Genomic DNA, 16636 nt, shown 5'->3' on the forward strand with positions numbered 1-16636 from the left:
CACACACACACACACACACACACACACACACATGCGCGCACACACACACACACACACACTTGGCAGTACATCTAGTTCTCCAGAACTTGTTGATGAAGATGATTTACCCTAATTTAATGATTGGTCACAAGAGTGCAGCGCTGGCTTCTAATTGGTCAAACAAACTCATTGATCCCTTTGTGACACAAAGTAACGCATGTGCACAACTAAGCATACATGATACACGCACGCATGCAGACAGACACGAGCACACAGACACACACACACACACACACACACACGCACACTAAATTGGTGAGAAAAAGGGGTAGAACAATGAACAACGTAATAAATGCGTGACTTTAGCAACGTTCAACGTGGCCTATCGGGTCGTCTAATTGGCCGTGTTCTATCGGGTCGTCTAATTGGCCGTGTTCTATCGGGTCGTCTAATTGGCCGTGTGCTATCGGGTCGTCTAATTGGCCGTGTTGGAGAGAGGGAAGCCTCCACCAGGTCAGGCAGTGTTCCTGCAAAAGTTCGGAATTAGCCAATCGGGATGTAAGATGAGAAACCTGACATATCTGTCTAAATCACATGACTATAGAAATAATGGTCTCCATCTTACCCTTACCCCTTACCCCTTATCCCTTACCCCTATATAAAATTTACTATTTTAAAACATTTAAAAATAGTTCAACTAGCCAATCTACATCCACACGTTGTTAGCTTGTAGATCGCCTATTTATACTATTTTAAAATGGCTTAAAATAGTAAAAAATGGCAAATAGGGTTAAGGGGTAAGAAAGGGAAAGAGAGATAGGGCAATGTGTATGATTAGCGTGAGAATTTTGTAGAAGTAGCTTGTAGCATTTTGCAAAAAAACTCTGCCTCCTGGTGGCGCTATACATTGTGAAAAGGGTGGCATATCTTCTCTGCCTGCTGGTGGCGCTATACATTGTGAAAAGGCTGGCATATCTTCTCTGCCTGCTGGTGGCGCTATACATTGTGAAAAGGGTGGCATATCTTCTCTGCCTGCTGGTGGCGCTATACACTGTGAAAAGGGTGGCATATCACTAAAGAGATGGACAGGACAGCCGGGGCTATCCACACTTTTCCTGGGCTGTGTCTGCTCCAGTTCCTGTCGATTTGATCCAATGAAAGCCAATGAAACTGGTCAGATGACCAATGATATCCAATGAAATCAACAAGGACCTGGAGCCCAGGAAAAGTGTGGATACGTGGATGAGTGAGATTGATTGATTGATTGAAATATTTATTAACAGTTTGCAGAATTACAGTAACATTTAAAGCACAAACTCAATACAAAAGACTGTTAACTGTGAGTGGACGACCCAATTAAGCGTTACACTTGTTTACAACAGGGTCGACATTGTTCAATTCATCAAAACATTTAGAGACGTACAAATAGACACCTCTATGTAGTTAAAAAACAGAACAGGAATTCATCATATAGGAAGCAAAAGGGGAAAAGATACAGTGAGGGGAAAGGGGGGGGGGGGGATTCAGAATTTACAGAGGCCAGTTTCGAATTGCAGCCGTCCGTATAGGTGCACTTTGAGAGCGGTTTTGAAGGAGTCAAGGGATTCACATGTCTTAATGACTGTTGGTAGGGCGTTCCACATTTTGGTGGCATAGGAGCGAAAATAATTTAGTCCCCTTGTTTGTGCCGAATCTGGGTTGTACATGGTTTGTTGCACTGCCTCTGGTGTTGTGGGTGTGGACTTCATTTACATTAAGGAAGAAGATGAGAGCACACCACACACACACACACACACACACACACACACACACACACACACAGCGCGCACCACGCACATTCCCCGTAAACGCTTTGGCAGAGCTTCGTTTCGATCCAGCAGCTGTCTAAAAACCAGAGACTCAGACTGCTCTGAGTGGGAAACTGCCGCGACTAGACGCCCGATAGTGTGAATCGGCAGTTTGAAGTGTTTTAAAAGAGAATTCCATACTAAAAGGCCTTTATCTGTAGTCGTTACGTCCCCACCAAAGAGGTCCAGGTGTTATTTTGTGCAAAAGCTCCTCATTGGCTATTTCCCCTATACCATAAGTCCTAAATGAATTGCATTGAATTGAATGGGAATTGAATGGGGCTATGGGGTGTTGTGCTAATTCGCTTATTTCCATCGCTCAAAATTTATATTCTTTTGTATATATCCTCTCTTCATAATGTAAATAATAACCCAAGCGGCACACTTTACTACTTATTTCGATGGAAATAAGCGAATTAGCACCACACCCCATACATCCCATTCAATTCAATGCAATTCATTGAGGGCTTATGGTAGGGGAAATAGCCAACAAGGAGCTTTTGCACAAAATAACACCTGGACCTCTTAGGTGGGGACGTAACAACTACAAAGAAAGGTAAGAAAGCCTTTTAGCATGGAATTCTCCTTTAAAAGGATTTTCAAAGATAGTAAAAAAATCACACCTGTGTGAACCAAGTGGTGCAACTCCCCTCTCTAAAAGCTGAATAACTCCTAATCTACGGAGCTCTCCATGGTTTGGTCCATTAGCGCGATGTTCGGAGGTTTTTGCTGATAATCCGGTGGTCTAGATGGAAACATTGGTGCTTTCTAGAGCAAGGATGGCTATATTTTAGCTCGCTAGCATTGACGCTATTTATGTAGCAACAACATCCACACACGGGTGCGGGTGCGTGCGCACACCAGTGGTGCACGCGCACATGCACGGCACTACACACACGGGTGCGGGTGCGTGCGCACACCAGTGGTGCACGCGCACGCATGCGCACACCACTCGTGCTCATTGACGTACCTACGTACCTACGACACAAACAGGTACACGGACATTGCGAGCTGGTTGTAGAAGTGGTTGCACCACTTAAAAAAAGAAGGCAAAGACGTTTGCCGGCTAAATGGTATAGCTGCAATTTGCAACTCTACATATTTTTTTATAATGGGATGAATCTAGAGTTGCAAAACCCTCCATTGACTCCCCGCTCATCCAGTTTGCGTTTGCGATCTGCTTGTATCAAACGACGTTAAACTCACCAACATTGCAGCTCTACGCCAAGCTTGAATTATCCTCTCTCATGTTTTTGTGTCATAAAAATCCACCGTAGAGATGTTATGATCTACTTTCTGTCAAGAAATTCTCTGCAGGTGATTACTTTTCTAAGTGTTGGAGGTTGGAAGCGCTCGTCGTATGTCACTGAACGGCCCTGCGTTCCACCCGTTTCGAATTTGCACATAATGCAGGAGGCAGCAGCGCGACCCCTTAATAAAAACGAGTGCTTCCAAACTCCAAATAATCACCTGCAGAGGATGTCTTGACAGAAAGTAGCTCATAACATGTCTACAGTGGATTTTTATGTCATAGACAGCACTAGAATTGCATTGTATGTACTAGTCATAGCACGCCATAGTACATATGTATAGCATAGTAGATGTATATATGTATAGTTTCATTACATACTGTAGATATTCCACTGTTACTTTCTTAGCTTACGCATGTTTCATGATAAATGCTTTTATGTGATGTATTCCCATGCTTTTGTTCTTGCTTAATGTAAATCGCTCTGGATTAAGAGCGTCTGCTAAATGCCTAAATTGTAAATTGTAATTGTAGTAAACGCATAGACGCACGTGCGCAAAATTGCCTGGTGTAGCTTTGGCCGTAAATGGTGGCCCCGGACATGAGAAGGCCGTAGTTTACGTTACCTTTCTCTTCTTGCTGCGGCCCTCGGCCTGCAGCGTGCGCGTACACTGCTCCACGCACTGGGAGAAGGTGAGGTCAGAGGTCAGGGTGTCAGGGGTCAGGCCGCCACCGTGGTCAGACGGGCTGTAGTCCAGCTCCGCCAGCTGGGCCAGGGACAGGATGTAGTTGCACGCGATGCGCAGGATGGCCAGCTTGGACAGCTTCTGGCCGTACGAGTAGCACGGAACCTGGAGAGAGAGAGAGAGAGAGAGAGAGAGGGAGAGGGAGAGAGGGAGAGAGAGAGACACTTTTTAACACAATGTAAAAACTACACAAATATTAGAGAGGAGTTCTTCCCAAAATTTGAAACAAATTTCCCAGAAATCCGAAGTATGACAGAAAGGGAAAGATTACCAGTCCTTCTGGGGGAACAGAAAGAATGTGCAGTTTTGGCTGCAAAATATGTCAATTCCTGTCACAAGAAAAGGGACAACCAGTAGGACACACATACAGTATGCCATGTTTTATATTCTTTATTTTATATTATTTTTATTTATTTTTTCATGTCATTGATATTACGTTGTTATGTTGTTGTTTGTAATATCTGTGATTGTGCTTTGGCAACACTTGTAAAACGTCATGCCAATAAAGCCTGTTGAATTGAATTGAATTGAGAGAGGGAGAGGGAGAGAGAGAGTGAGAGAGAGAGAGAGAGAGAGAGAGAGTTAGTGTTTTCCATTCTGACCTGAGATCAGATTCTAAAAAAATTGAAAATGACAGTTTTCTGAAAAAGCTATGTTTCTATATGTCAGTCGTTCTTCGATTCTTTGTTCTTCGAGGAGTCAGGGGGGGGGGGGGGGGGGCTGAGGTGAACATGGTGGGGGAGTGGGGAGGTGTGTTGGGTTTGAGTCAGGGGGGGCCCTGAGCTCAGAAACACTTTATTATCAAAGCCTCTCTTCACTCTGCTTACCGTGCTCTACAAGAGCCCTCCTTGTTCACACTGTGTGCACGTGTGTCTCTGAGAGTGTGTGTGGCTATCTATGTGTGTGTGTGTGTGTGTGTGTGTGTGTGTGTGGAAGAAGTTGGAAAAAAGATTTTGGTTGGGGTTGGTATTAGGAATAGACATTTAGGTTAGATCTAGGAGTTGGAATTAGAGTTAACCCATTTTGGGGGCGGGAACCCCTTTTGGTGTTATCATTATGTTATGCTTTAGCTATTGAAAAATAGCAGATCTACAAGCTCATAGCGCTACGAGCTTGTAGGTCTGGTTATTTTTGAAAGATCGAAGAACGACTGACACATATAGAAACACAGCTTTTTTCAGAAAACTGTCAGGATGTATAGAAGAACATTTTTAGAATCTGATCTCAGGTCAGAATGGAGAACTTGTCAGGATGTATAGAAGAACATTTTTAGAATCTGATCTCAGGTCAGAATGGAGAACTTGTCAGGATGTATAGAAGAACATTTTTAGAATCTGATCTCAGGTCAGAATGGAGAACTGTCAGGATGTATAGAAGAACATTTTTAGAATCTGATCTCAGGTCAGAATGGAGAACTTGTCAGGATGTATAGAAGAACATTTTTAGAATCTGATCTCAGGTCAGAATGGAGAACTTGTCAGGATGTATAGAAGAACATTTTTAGAATCTGATCTCAGGTCAGAATGGAGAACTTGTCAGGATGTATAGAAGACATTTTTATAGAATCTGATCTCAGGTCAGAATGGAGAACTTGTCAGGATGTATAGAAGAACATTTTTATAGAATCTGATCTCAGGTCAGAATGGAGAACTTGTCAGGATGTATAGAAGAACATTTTTATAGAATCTGATCTCAGGTCAGAATGGAGAACTTGTCAGGATGTGTAGAAGATTTTTTTTAGAATCTGATCTCAGGTCAGAACGGGTTAAACACGATTTACACTTTGTCGTGTGCCCATCATGAGTGTCAACAACACGCAAGTGAAATGTATAACGAATCCACACCATTCATAAAATCACTGTATTCAAAGCGTCAATGTTCCTCACAAATATGCACAGTAATAGAAACGTGTGTGTGTGTGTGTGCGTGTGTGTGTGCATGCGTGTGCGTGCGTGTGTGTGTGTGTGTGTGTGCGTGTGTGGCACACGGGCGCGCGCGGCGTGTGTGCGTACAGTGCGTTGTTGTTGCTCGTACTACTCTGGGCGTAAATTCCTTACCTGCTTTCGGAGGGCCTCAAAGGCGGCGCTGATGGTATGCACGCGGGTCCTCTCCCTGGCGTTGGCCAGCAGTCGCCGGGTCTGCTGGAGCGCTTTGATCTCTGGCACCCGGCCAGGAGGCGAGAGCCCCTCTGCCCCGAAGCCCCCCACCCCTCCTCCTCCTCCCATAGCGCGGCCAGGAGGCGATAGACTCTCTCCCCCGAAGCCCCCCCCCACCCCTCGCTTCCTAGGAGAGTCCTGCAAGCACAAAACACAAGCAACCGTATAGAAGAGCTGCTCAACAGTTGGAAGCATTTTTTTTCGGACCACATTGTTTCTGGTGTAGAGTATTATGATTATAGGCCTTACAGGTCTTATAGGAGACATACTAGTATACTTACGTAGGTCTTACAAGCCTTATAGGACACAAAGGGCTGTATTTTGCGTGTCTTAAGTACCAGGTCTTATTCCCTATAACTTGAGTAAACTAAAGACCTGTGGCGTGGTCAATGCCATTTGGCTATTCTGAGTGGCCAAAGAGCATTGATCACGCCTCCAACTAGTTTACTCAAGTTAGGGAATAAGACCTGGTACTTATAAGACACGCAAAATACAGCCCATACAGTATATATATTTAGGGTTAGGCCTTACAGGCCTTATAATAATAATAATAATAATAAAACTTTATTTGTATAGCACCTTTCATGACATGAAATGCAGCTCAAAGTGCTTTACAGGGTAATGGAGAAATAAAGAAAAGAAAAGCAAGGCATAAACATAAAAAAACAAGCAGTAATGCAATACAGTGAGGACATGAATGACAAAAAATAAAAGATCAATTAAAAGCAATGTTGTAGAAGTGGGTCTTGAGCTGTGCTTTAAAAATCTACAGAGGCTGCCTGACGAAGGTACAGTGGGAGCTTGTTCCATGCCGACGGCCCGTAGAAGCAAAAAGCTGCTTCCCCGAATTTTTTTAGTTGCCATTTATTTAGGCAAAGCGAGCAGGCCAGCAGTGGAAGACCTTAGGGGGGCGGTTTGGGACATATTTAGGCAGGCAGTCATGTAGGTAGGAAGGTGCAAGACCATTGAGACCTTTAAACAAGTAAAATAAATTTAAAATCAATCCTAAAAACAACCGGGTGCAGTGAAGCCAAAACTGGAGTAATATGTTCTCTCATCTTAGTTATAGGACACATAGAATATTTATACTTAGGCCTAACAGGCCTTATAGGACACATACAGTATATACAGTAGCAACGACAGTCAAGAAGACAAATGCAGCTTTAGTCTGAATCCTGTGGTTCTTAAACTTTACACTTCCACAGTCCTCCCCCATAACTCTAAGAGTAACTACTAAAGACTGTACAAAATGCCTGGAACCATTTGGTCCAGGCGGTAAACCGGGACATTCCACTCAAAACTTCCCTTTTTGTTTTATGTTTCTTGTATTCCTTTCACTGAGGTTACGTTTAGGAATAAGGTTAGGTTTACTTTAGACGGTGTTTTTTACTGAGGTTAAGATTAGGAATAGGGATACGTTTAGGATAGGTTTGGGCATTGATTTACTGAGGTTAAGTTTAGGAATAGGGAGAGGTTTAGGTTTAGGATAGGTTTGGGCATTGATTTACTGAGGTTAAGTTTAGTAATAGGGAGAGGTTTAGGTTTAGGATAGGTTTAGGATTGGTTTGGGCATAGATTTACTGAGGTTAAGTTTAGGATAGGTTTGGGCATTGATTAACTGAGGTTAAGTTTAGGAATAAGGTTAAGTTTAGGATAGGTTTAGGTTTAGGATAGGTTTAGGATTGGTTTGGGCATTGATTTACTGAGGTTAAGTTTAGTAATAGGGAGAGGTTTAGGTTTAGGATTGGTTTGGGCATTGATTTACTGAGGTTAAGTTTAGGAATAGGGAGAGGTTTAGGTTTAGGATAGGTTTAGGTTTAGGATTGGTTTGGGCATAGATTTACTGAGGTTAAGTTTAGGATAGGTTTGGGCATTGATTAACTGAGGTTAAGTTTAGGAATAAGGTTAAGTTTAGGATAGGTTTAGGTTTAGGATAGGTTTAGGATTGGTTTGGGCATTGATTTACTGAGGTTAAGTTTAGTAATAGGGAGAGGTTTAGGTTTAGGATTGGTTTGGGCATTGATTTACTGAGGTTAAGTTTAGGAATAGGGAGAGGTTTAGGTTTAGGATTGGTTTGGGCATTGATTTACTGAGGTTAAGTTTAGTAATATGTTTAGGATAGGTTTAGGATTGATTTACTGAGGTTATACATTTAGGAATAAATGCTGGCAACAATTCCCGAGCAGGTCGCCGGATTTGTCCCGGCGGGGCGAGCGTATTTCGGGAGTGAGCGTTCTTATCCTTACAGACCCGTCAAGGAACCCTGTGGTGGAATCGCTGGGACCCCCACCCCACTATGAGAACCACTGGTCTAGTGTCAAGGGACCCTGGGACCCCCACCCCATTGTGAGAACGACTGGTCTACTGTGGTGGAACCCTGGGACCCCCACCCCACTGTGGGAACCACTGGTCCAGCGTAAGGAACCCTGGGACCCCCACCCCACTGTGAGAACCACTGGTCCAGTGTCAAGGAACCCTGGGACCCCCACCCCACTGTGAGAACCACTGGTCCAGTGTCAAGGAACCCTGGGACCCCCACCCCACTGTGAGAACCACTGGTCTAGTGTCAAGGAACCCTGGGACCCCCACCCCACTGTGAGAACCACTGGTCTACTGTCAAGGGACCCTGGGACCCCCACCCCACTGTGAGAACCACTGGTCCAGTGTCAAGGAACCCTGGGACCCCCACCCCACTGTGAGAACCACTGGTCCAGCGTAAGGAACCCTGGGACCCCCACCCCACTGTGAGAACCACTGGTCCAGCGTAAGGAACCCTGGGACCCCCACCCCACTGTGAGAACCACTGGTCTACTGTCAAGGAACCCTGGGACCCCCACCCCACTGTGGGAACCACTGGTCCAGCGTAAGGAACCCTGGGACCCCCACCCCACTGTGAGAACCACTGGTCTACTGTCAAGGGACCCTGGGACCCCCACCCCACTGTGAGAACCACTGGTCTAGTGTCAAGGGACCCTGGGACCCCCACCCCACTGTGAGAACCACTGGTCTACTGTCAAGGGACCCTGGGACCCCCACCCCACTGTGAGAACCACTGGTCTACTGTCAAGGGACCCTGGGACCCCCACCCCACTGTGGGAACCACTGGTCTACTGTCAAGGGACCCTGGGACCCCCACCCCACTGTGAGAACCACTGGTCCAGCGTAAGGAACCCTGGGACCCCCACCCCACTATGAGAACCACTGGCCCATGTGTGTACAGTACATAACACAGACAGAATCAAATGGGTTAAAGGATTACCTGCGGCGAGTCGGGTTCGGGTTCATCGTCGTACGACGAGGCGCCCCCCCTCTGCGGCGCCCGGCCAGAGAAGAGGTCCTGGTTGGGGGGGGTCAGGTTGGGGGGGGTCAGGGCGTACGGGTGGTGGGACGCACGGCTGGACGGATGCTCGTGGTGGTGCTGGTGGTGGTGTTGGTGGTTCTGCTGGCGCTGGTGGTGATGGTGGTGACCGGTGGGGGAGGGGAAGCCGGGGGAGAGGAGGAGAGAGGAGGGCCGGTGGGCCGGGTGGACGTTGGGGTTCTGTCCCTGCTGCTCCCGGGCCTGCAGCCTGGCCGTGATGCCCGGCACCGCGGTGCCGATCCGCATGTCGATGGCACCACCGCCACCACCACCGCCCTCCTCCTCCTCCTCCTCCTCGTGGCGCTCTGGTCCCACGGGGTCCGCCGTCTCCTCCGCCATAGAAGAAGAAGAGCCCGAAGACGCCCCCGGAGGAGGAGGCACCCCCAGCAGCAGGAGGTCCAGCTGCGACGGCGGCATCAGCAGGCGTCTCTGGACCGCGGCCAGCCGGCTGACCCCTCCCCCGATGACCCCCCCGCCCCCGCCGCTGCAGCTCTCCCCGGCCGAGTCCTCGTCGGCCGTCAGGTCTCCCCTCCGGCCCGGTACCGGTGCCGGTACCGGTGGCGGCGTGGGGCGGCGGTCAGCGGTGCTGCTGCTGTACAGCCTCTTGGGCTCCCGCGACTTCCGCTTGAACTTCTTGGTGCTGCCGCCGCCGGTGGTGGTGCTGCCCGAGGACGAGACGGACAGCAGCAGCTGGTCCCGGTCCCGGTTCTGGTCCCGGTCGCGGTCTCGGTCCCGGTCCGGCGCCTTGTCGCCGGTCCCGTTCATGACCACCGTCTTGTTGTTGTTATTGTTCCAGCCCTCGGCCAACAACACGTGAGGATTCTTCATGTTTGTTTATGTTTTTCTTCTTCTTCCCCCCCGCCGGAAAAAACTCAACGAGTTCATTAAGGAAGTGAGCGAGAATAAGAAGGCATATTATTATTATTATTATAGCCCCGCGACAAAATCTCTCCCAATTATGAGTTATTATTTACAAAAGGGCAAAGCGAGCCCTGCTTTGTGGCCGTGTGTGTTGTTATCACAGCTGACATGATGACTTCAGACCGGCTATCTGTGACTTCACAAAAATCTAATCCGAACCGCAGCTGTTGGCTCTCCGGGGTCGCCTAATTTGACAGCTCACTCACCTCGTTTAACAAACCCGGTTATGGTTTGGGTTTGTGTGTGCGTGTGTGTGTGTGTGTGTGTGTGTGTGTCTCGAACACCACGACCAAACCTGTCCAGAGACTCGAATAATCTGCACCGAAAAGACGTCCCCCGCTGATTCCCCTCATTATATCTCACAACAACAACAACAATACAGTATAGCTTACACTACAGTAATATGTTAGTTTCACTGAAGTTTCCACGCTACAAAGTGCTCTTACGGGACCTCATATCCTCAGACTGGGCTCACAGCCTCCTCTCCTCTCCCCTTGGCTCCAGTAAGTCTGCGAGGCAAGTCTACACATTTTTTAAATCAGGGGGAGAGAGCTCTAGCTGCTCGGGCGTTTGTCAGAGAAGCAATTGCACTATTATAATATAATAGAAAAAAGGCTTCGGCAAACAACTTTGCATCGCAGTTAAACGTGTAATCCTGAACTCAGACTGTTGTATACATACAACAGTCCTCCCTGACAACCTGCATTACAGATAGAGAGCAGATTATACCTGCCTATAGTATAGTGACCGTATATAAATGAAACAAATGGCTTTTCCCCCCCTCCTCCTCCTCCTCTCAAAGTTTCATGTATTGCTCCTCTGCATGGCTCCAGACTGTCTGCATATAGCAAATGTTTAGGGAATAATCCAAAGCTCTTCAGAACAAAAACAGATTGATCATAAATCCATTAAGTCGTGCGGCTTGACTTATATCGGCTTGTGGTTTCTTAAAACAAAAAAAAACAAAAAAGATAAAACATAATTATGTTACTGTTATTCCACGAAATAAAATAAAAAGTGATTCCCAGCTCCTTGAGTTATTGCCACCTGCAGAAAAATTAAAAAATAAAATAAACGTGTATTTCCTCCTGGATATCTCCTGGTGGTTTTTTAAAAGTTGGTCATCATGCAACTCACAGCTCTCTATGCATGGGTGGCGTCTATCTCTCTCTCTCTCTCTCTCTCTCTCTCTCTCTCTCTCTCTCTCTCTCTCTCTCTCTCTCTCTCTCTCTCTGTGTGTGTCTCTCTCTGTCTCTCTCTCTCTCTCTCTGTCTCTGTCTCTCTGTCTCTCTGTCTCAGGACAGGACTGTGAACTTGGTGCTTCCCTATAGTTCCCTTCCAGAGAGAGAACAGTGTATCTCAGAGTCAGAGTCTCTCTCTCAGAGCGGTGGTGCTGTGCTGTGCTGTGCTGTGCTATGCTGTGCCCTGTGTGGCTCCAGTCTGTCTGCATAGCAGCATACCGAATAGTCCACACAGCTCTCATCTGCTCCCTAGCGCGATTTATCTGCGACGCTGCTGTGTGCCTGTTGGGCTCAGTGTGTGTGTGTGTGTGTGTGTGTGTGTGTGTGTGTGTGTGTCTGTCTGTCTGTCTGTCTGTCTGTCTGTCTGTCTGTCTGTCTGTCTGTCTGTCTGTCTGTGGCCCGTTATGAATATCAACATACATGTATAGGCTACATACGTACGCAACACGTTCAACACAGTGACAGTCTCTCACACACACACACGCTCGCGCACACACACACACACACACGCTCGCGCGCACACACACACACACACACACACACACACACACACACACACACACACACACACACACACACACACACACACACACACAGACACTGTCTGTCTGTCTGTCTGTCTGTCTGTCTGTCTGTATAGTAAAAAGTTTGTCTGTCTGTCTGTCTGACTGGCTGCTACTAAGCTGTGCTGCTCCGGTGGGCTCCGACCGGTGGCGTCTATCTGGCTGAGTGTGTCTGTCTGTCCAACGCCCCCCCCCCCACCCCCCCCCCCCCCCCCTCCACCACCACCACCACCGGCTGTCAGCTGGGGTTCGGGGGGGAGAGAGAGAGAGAGAGAGAGAGAGAGAGAGAGAGAGAGAGAGAGAGAGAGAGAGACTGACTGACTGACAAAAAAAAGTTGTGAAACCACTCAACGATTTGTGTTACTTTTCCCCAAACCAAACTATATTTAAGTAACGGTAACTGGAAGAGTGCAGCCAGCTATAGCTAGGGGGCACCTGGGTATTTTTTGGGTACGTCGACGATTGGCTATTTTTCACCCCAAATGATGTAAAAGTCATTCCACGAAACCGGAGAGCGATTATTTGGCCTTTTTGTTGTTGAAAATTTGATCTGAATACCCCAGAAATATTAAGGACATCTTAATGTCAAATAATATAACAAATAAATAAATAAATAAAATCAAATAAGGATATAAATAAAATCAATCAATCAATCAATCTTTGTAAAATGGTATGAGCAATTAGATAAAGTTGAATTAAGGCCTAATATTTCAACGTGGATTGCCAATCATGTGCATAACCTAAATGACCTAAATTTATGCCATAACCTAAATGTATGCCATAAACAATAAATGTATACGGGTAACTTTAGGTTGGGCTAGGATTAGGTAATGCTGTTTAGGCTATAGGCCTACCGACTACCTACTGTGTAGGCTATAGGCCTACCACAGTGTAGGCTATAGGCCTACCACAGTGTAGGCTATAGGCCTACCACAGTGTATAGGCTATAGGCCTACCACAGTGTAGGCTATAGGCCTACCACAGTGTATAGGCTATAGGCCTACCACAGTGTATAGGCTATAGGCCTACCACAGTGTAGGCTATAGGCCTACCACAGTGTATAGGCTATAGGCTTACCACAGTGTAGGCTATATGCCTACCACAGTGTATAGGCTATAGGCCTACCACAGTGTAGGCTATAGGCCTACCACAGTGTATAGGCTATAGGCCTACCACAGTGTATAGGCTATAGGCCTACCTACAGTGTAGGCTATAGGCCTACCACAGTGTATAGGCTATAGGCCTACCACAGTGTAGGCTATAGGCCTACCACAGTGTATAGGCTATAGGCCTACCACAGTGTAGGCTATAGGCCTACCACAGTGTAGGCTATAGGCCTACCACAGTATAGGCTATAGGCCTACCACAGTGTAGGCTATAGGCCTACCACAGTGTAGGCTATAGGCCTACCACAGTGTAGGCTATAGGCCTACCACAGTGTATAGGCTATAGGTCTACCACAGTGTAGGCTATAGGCCTACCACAGTGTAGGCTATAGGCCTACCACAGTGTATAGGCTATAGGCCTACCACAGTGTAGGCTATAGGCCTACCACAGTGTATAGGCTATAGGCCTACCACAGTGTAGGCTATAGGCCTACCACAGTGTATAGGCTATAGGCCTACCACAGTGTATAGGCTATAGGCCTACCACAGTGTAGGCTATAGGCCTACCACAGTGTATAGGCTATAGGCCTACCACAGTGTATAGGCTATAGGCCTACCACAGTGTAGGCTATAGGCCTACCACAGTGTAGGCTATAGGCCTACCACAGTGTAGGCTATAGGCCTACCACAGTGTATAGGCTATAGGCCTACCACAGTGTATAGGCTATAGGCCTACCACAGTGTAGGCTATAGGTCTACCACAGTGTATAGGCTATAGGCCTACCACAGTGTATATGAGGCATAATATAGGCCTACATTATTTCAGATTATCTTAACCCATTCTGGGCAGGAACCCCTTTTGAATGTTTTAAGCATGATGTAATACTTTAGCTATTGAAAAATAGCAGATCTACAAGCTCATAGCGCGGCACCGAGTGCAGCGCTACAAGCTTGTAGATCTGCTATTTTTGAAAAATCGTGAAAATGTGTCACCAATCTTTGAGTATATATAATTATATTCTTTCCCAGTGAACGTTTTTTAACTCAAATCTTTGCCTCTGTCTCAAATCTTTGCTTCTCCATAGAGCTGTCCACTGTGTCTATATGTCTCCATAGAGAGCTGTCCACTGTGTCCATATGTCTCCATAGAGAGCTGTCCACTGTGTCCATATGTCTCCATAGAGAGCTGTCCACTGTGTCCATATGTCTCCATATAGAGATGTCCACTGTGTCCATATGTCTCCATAGAGCTGTCCACTGTGTCCAGATGTCTCCATAGAGATGTCCACTGTGTCCATATGTCTCCATAGAGCTGTCAACTGTGTCCACATGTCTCCATAGAGCTGTCTACTGTGTCCATATGTCTCCATAGAGCTGTCCACTGTGTCCAGATGTCTCCATAGAGATGTCCACTGTGTCCACATGTCTCCATAGAGCTGTCTACTGTGTCCAGATGTCTCCATAGAGATGTCCACTGTGTCCACATGTCTCCATAGAGCTGTCTACTGTGTCCAGATGTCTCCATAGAGATGTCCACTGTGTCCACATGTCTCCATAGATCTGTCTACTGTATCCAGATGTCTCCATAGAGATGTCCACTGTGTCCATATGTCTCCATAGAGCTTCACTGTGTCCATATGTCTCCATATTCTACTGTGTCCAGATGTCTCCATAGAGCTGTCTACTGTGTCCACATGTCTCCATAGAGCTGTCCACTGTGTCCACATGTCTCCATAGAGCTGTCTACTGTGTCCACATGTCTCCATAGAGATGTCTACTGTGTCCACATGTCTCCATAGAGCTGTCCACTGTGTCCAGATGTCTCCATAGAGCTGTCTACTGTGTCCACATGTCTCCATAGAGCTGTCCACTGTGTCCACATGTCTCCATAGAGCTGTCTACTGTGTCCACATGTCTCCATAGAGATGTCTACTGTGTCCACATGTCTCCATAGAGATGTCCACTGTGTCCACATGTCTCCATAGAGCTGTCTACTGTGTCCACATGTCTCCATAGAGATGTCTACTGTGTCCACATGTCTCCATAGAGCTGTCTACTGTGTCCACATGTCTCCATAGAGATGTCTACTGTGTCCACATGTCTCCATTGAGATGTCCACTGTGTCCACATGTCTCCATAGAGATGTCTACTGTGTCCACATGTCTCCATAGAGCTGTCCACTGTGTCCACATGTCTCCATAGAGCTGTCTACTGTGTCCACATGTCTCCATAGAGCTGTCTACTGTGTCCATATGTCTCCATAGAGCTGTCTACTGTGTCCATATGTCTCCATAGAGATGTCTACTGTGTCCAGATGTCTCCATAGAGCTGTCTACTGTGTCCAGATGTCTCCATAGAGCTGTCTACTGTGTCCAGATGTCTCCATAGAGCTGTCTACTGTGTCCACATGTCTCCATAGAGATGTCTACTGTGTCCACATGTCTCCATAGAGATGTCCACTGTCTCCAGACTTCTCCATAGGAATACTCTGCCCATTACATTGGATAACATACTGTATACCGCCACCTGCTGCTCAGTCAGCGCATAGCATGTTTCTTTCTCAGTACCTTTTTGTCTTTTGATTCATTGATTTGATTGAATATACTTTAACAGTTAATTGCAATTACTTTGATGTATTGATTGAATAATGTAACAGTTAATTGCAATGACGTTTGATGTATTGATTGAATACTTGATGAACGGTTTGCAGGGAAAAAGCACAGGACAGTAAAGTTCAATACAAGGTCTGCTAAGATAATTTAATAGTTCATATTCCTCTCCCAGACGGATACATTTATCCACACTGACCCCCATCTGAAAACAAAGATTATTTTCTTTAAACTTTATAATTAAATCTAAGTATTGCACCTTTTACTCTGTCTGGGATGTAAATTCCTAACTGAATAGAAACGCATGCGGTTTGAAAAGAAAAGACAAAAGATTACCGTTTATTCATCATGACATCTCTCCACGATGTCTCAACTAACAGTGAGCTCGAGAGCCAACCCTTTATAAAATAAATAAAAAAAAGAACACAAATCTTGTGACCTGACTGCACAAAAAGATAATGTAAGTAAATTGTACGTTTCAAATATGTCATGTAGATTGAGCTGAAGATCAGCTCATACACACAAACAGTAGACTTTAACTACATAGAAGTGTCTATTTGTATGTCTCTAAATGTTTTGATGAATTGAACAATGTGGACCCTGTTGTAAACAAGTGTAACGCTTAATTGGGCCGTCCACTCACAGTTAACAGTCTTTGTATTGAGTTTGTGCTTGAAATGTACTGTAATTCTGCAAACTGTTAATAAATATTTCAATCAATCAATCAAACTCATACACAAACAGTAGACCTATAAGGTAATAAGGCAACAAAACACTGTGTGAAATACAGACACGTCCTTCTGCTGCCATCTGCTGGACAAATCATGCAATATCAAGTTCTTATATTTTTCATGAGAGAAT

At 46.1% G+C, this 16636-nt stretch overlaps 1 protein-coding gene across 1 annotated transcript in view; it reads right to left on the minus strand.

The window, feature by feature from the left end:
- Positions 1-11776, minus strand: part of atoh8 (atonal bHLH transcription factor 8) — a 24586-nt gene extending 12810 nt beyond the window's left edge. The window contains exons 1-3 of the mRNA XM_080773525.1: positions 9237-11776; positions 5879-6115; positions 3702-3926 (exon numbers count right to left, since the gene is read on the minus strand). Coding sequence (XP_080629651.1) covers positions 3702-3926; positions 5879-6115; positions 9237-10163 — 1389 coding nt within the window. The 5' untranslated portion in view covers positions 10164-11776. The remainder of the gene's footprint in view (positions 1-3701; positions 3927-5878; positions 6116-9236) is intronic.
- Positions 11777-16636: the final 4860 nt, after the last annotated feature.

This window comes from Protomyctophum bolini (assembly GCF_963924005.1).
Source record: "Protomyctophum bolini genome assembly, chromosome: 10".
Taxonomy (NCBI): Eukaryota; Metazoa; Chordata; class Actinopteri; order Myctophiformes; family Myctophidae; genus Protomyctophum; species Protomyctophum bolini.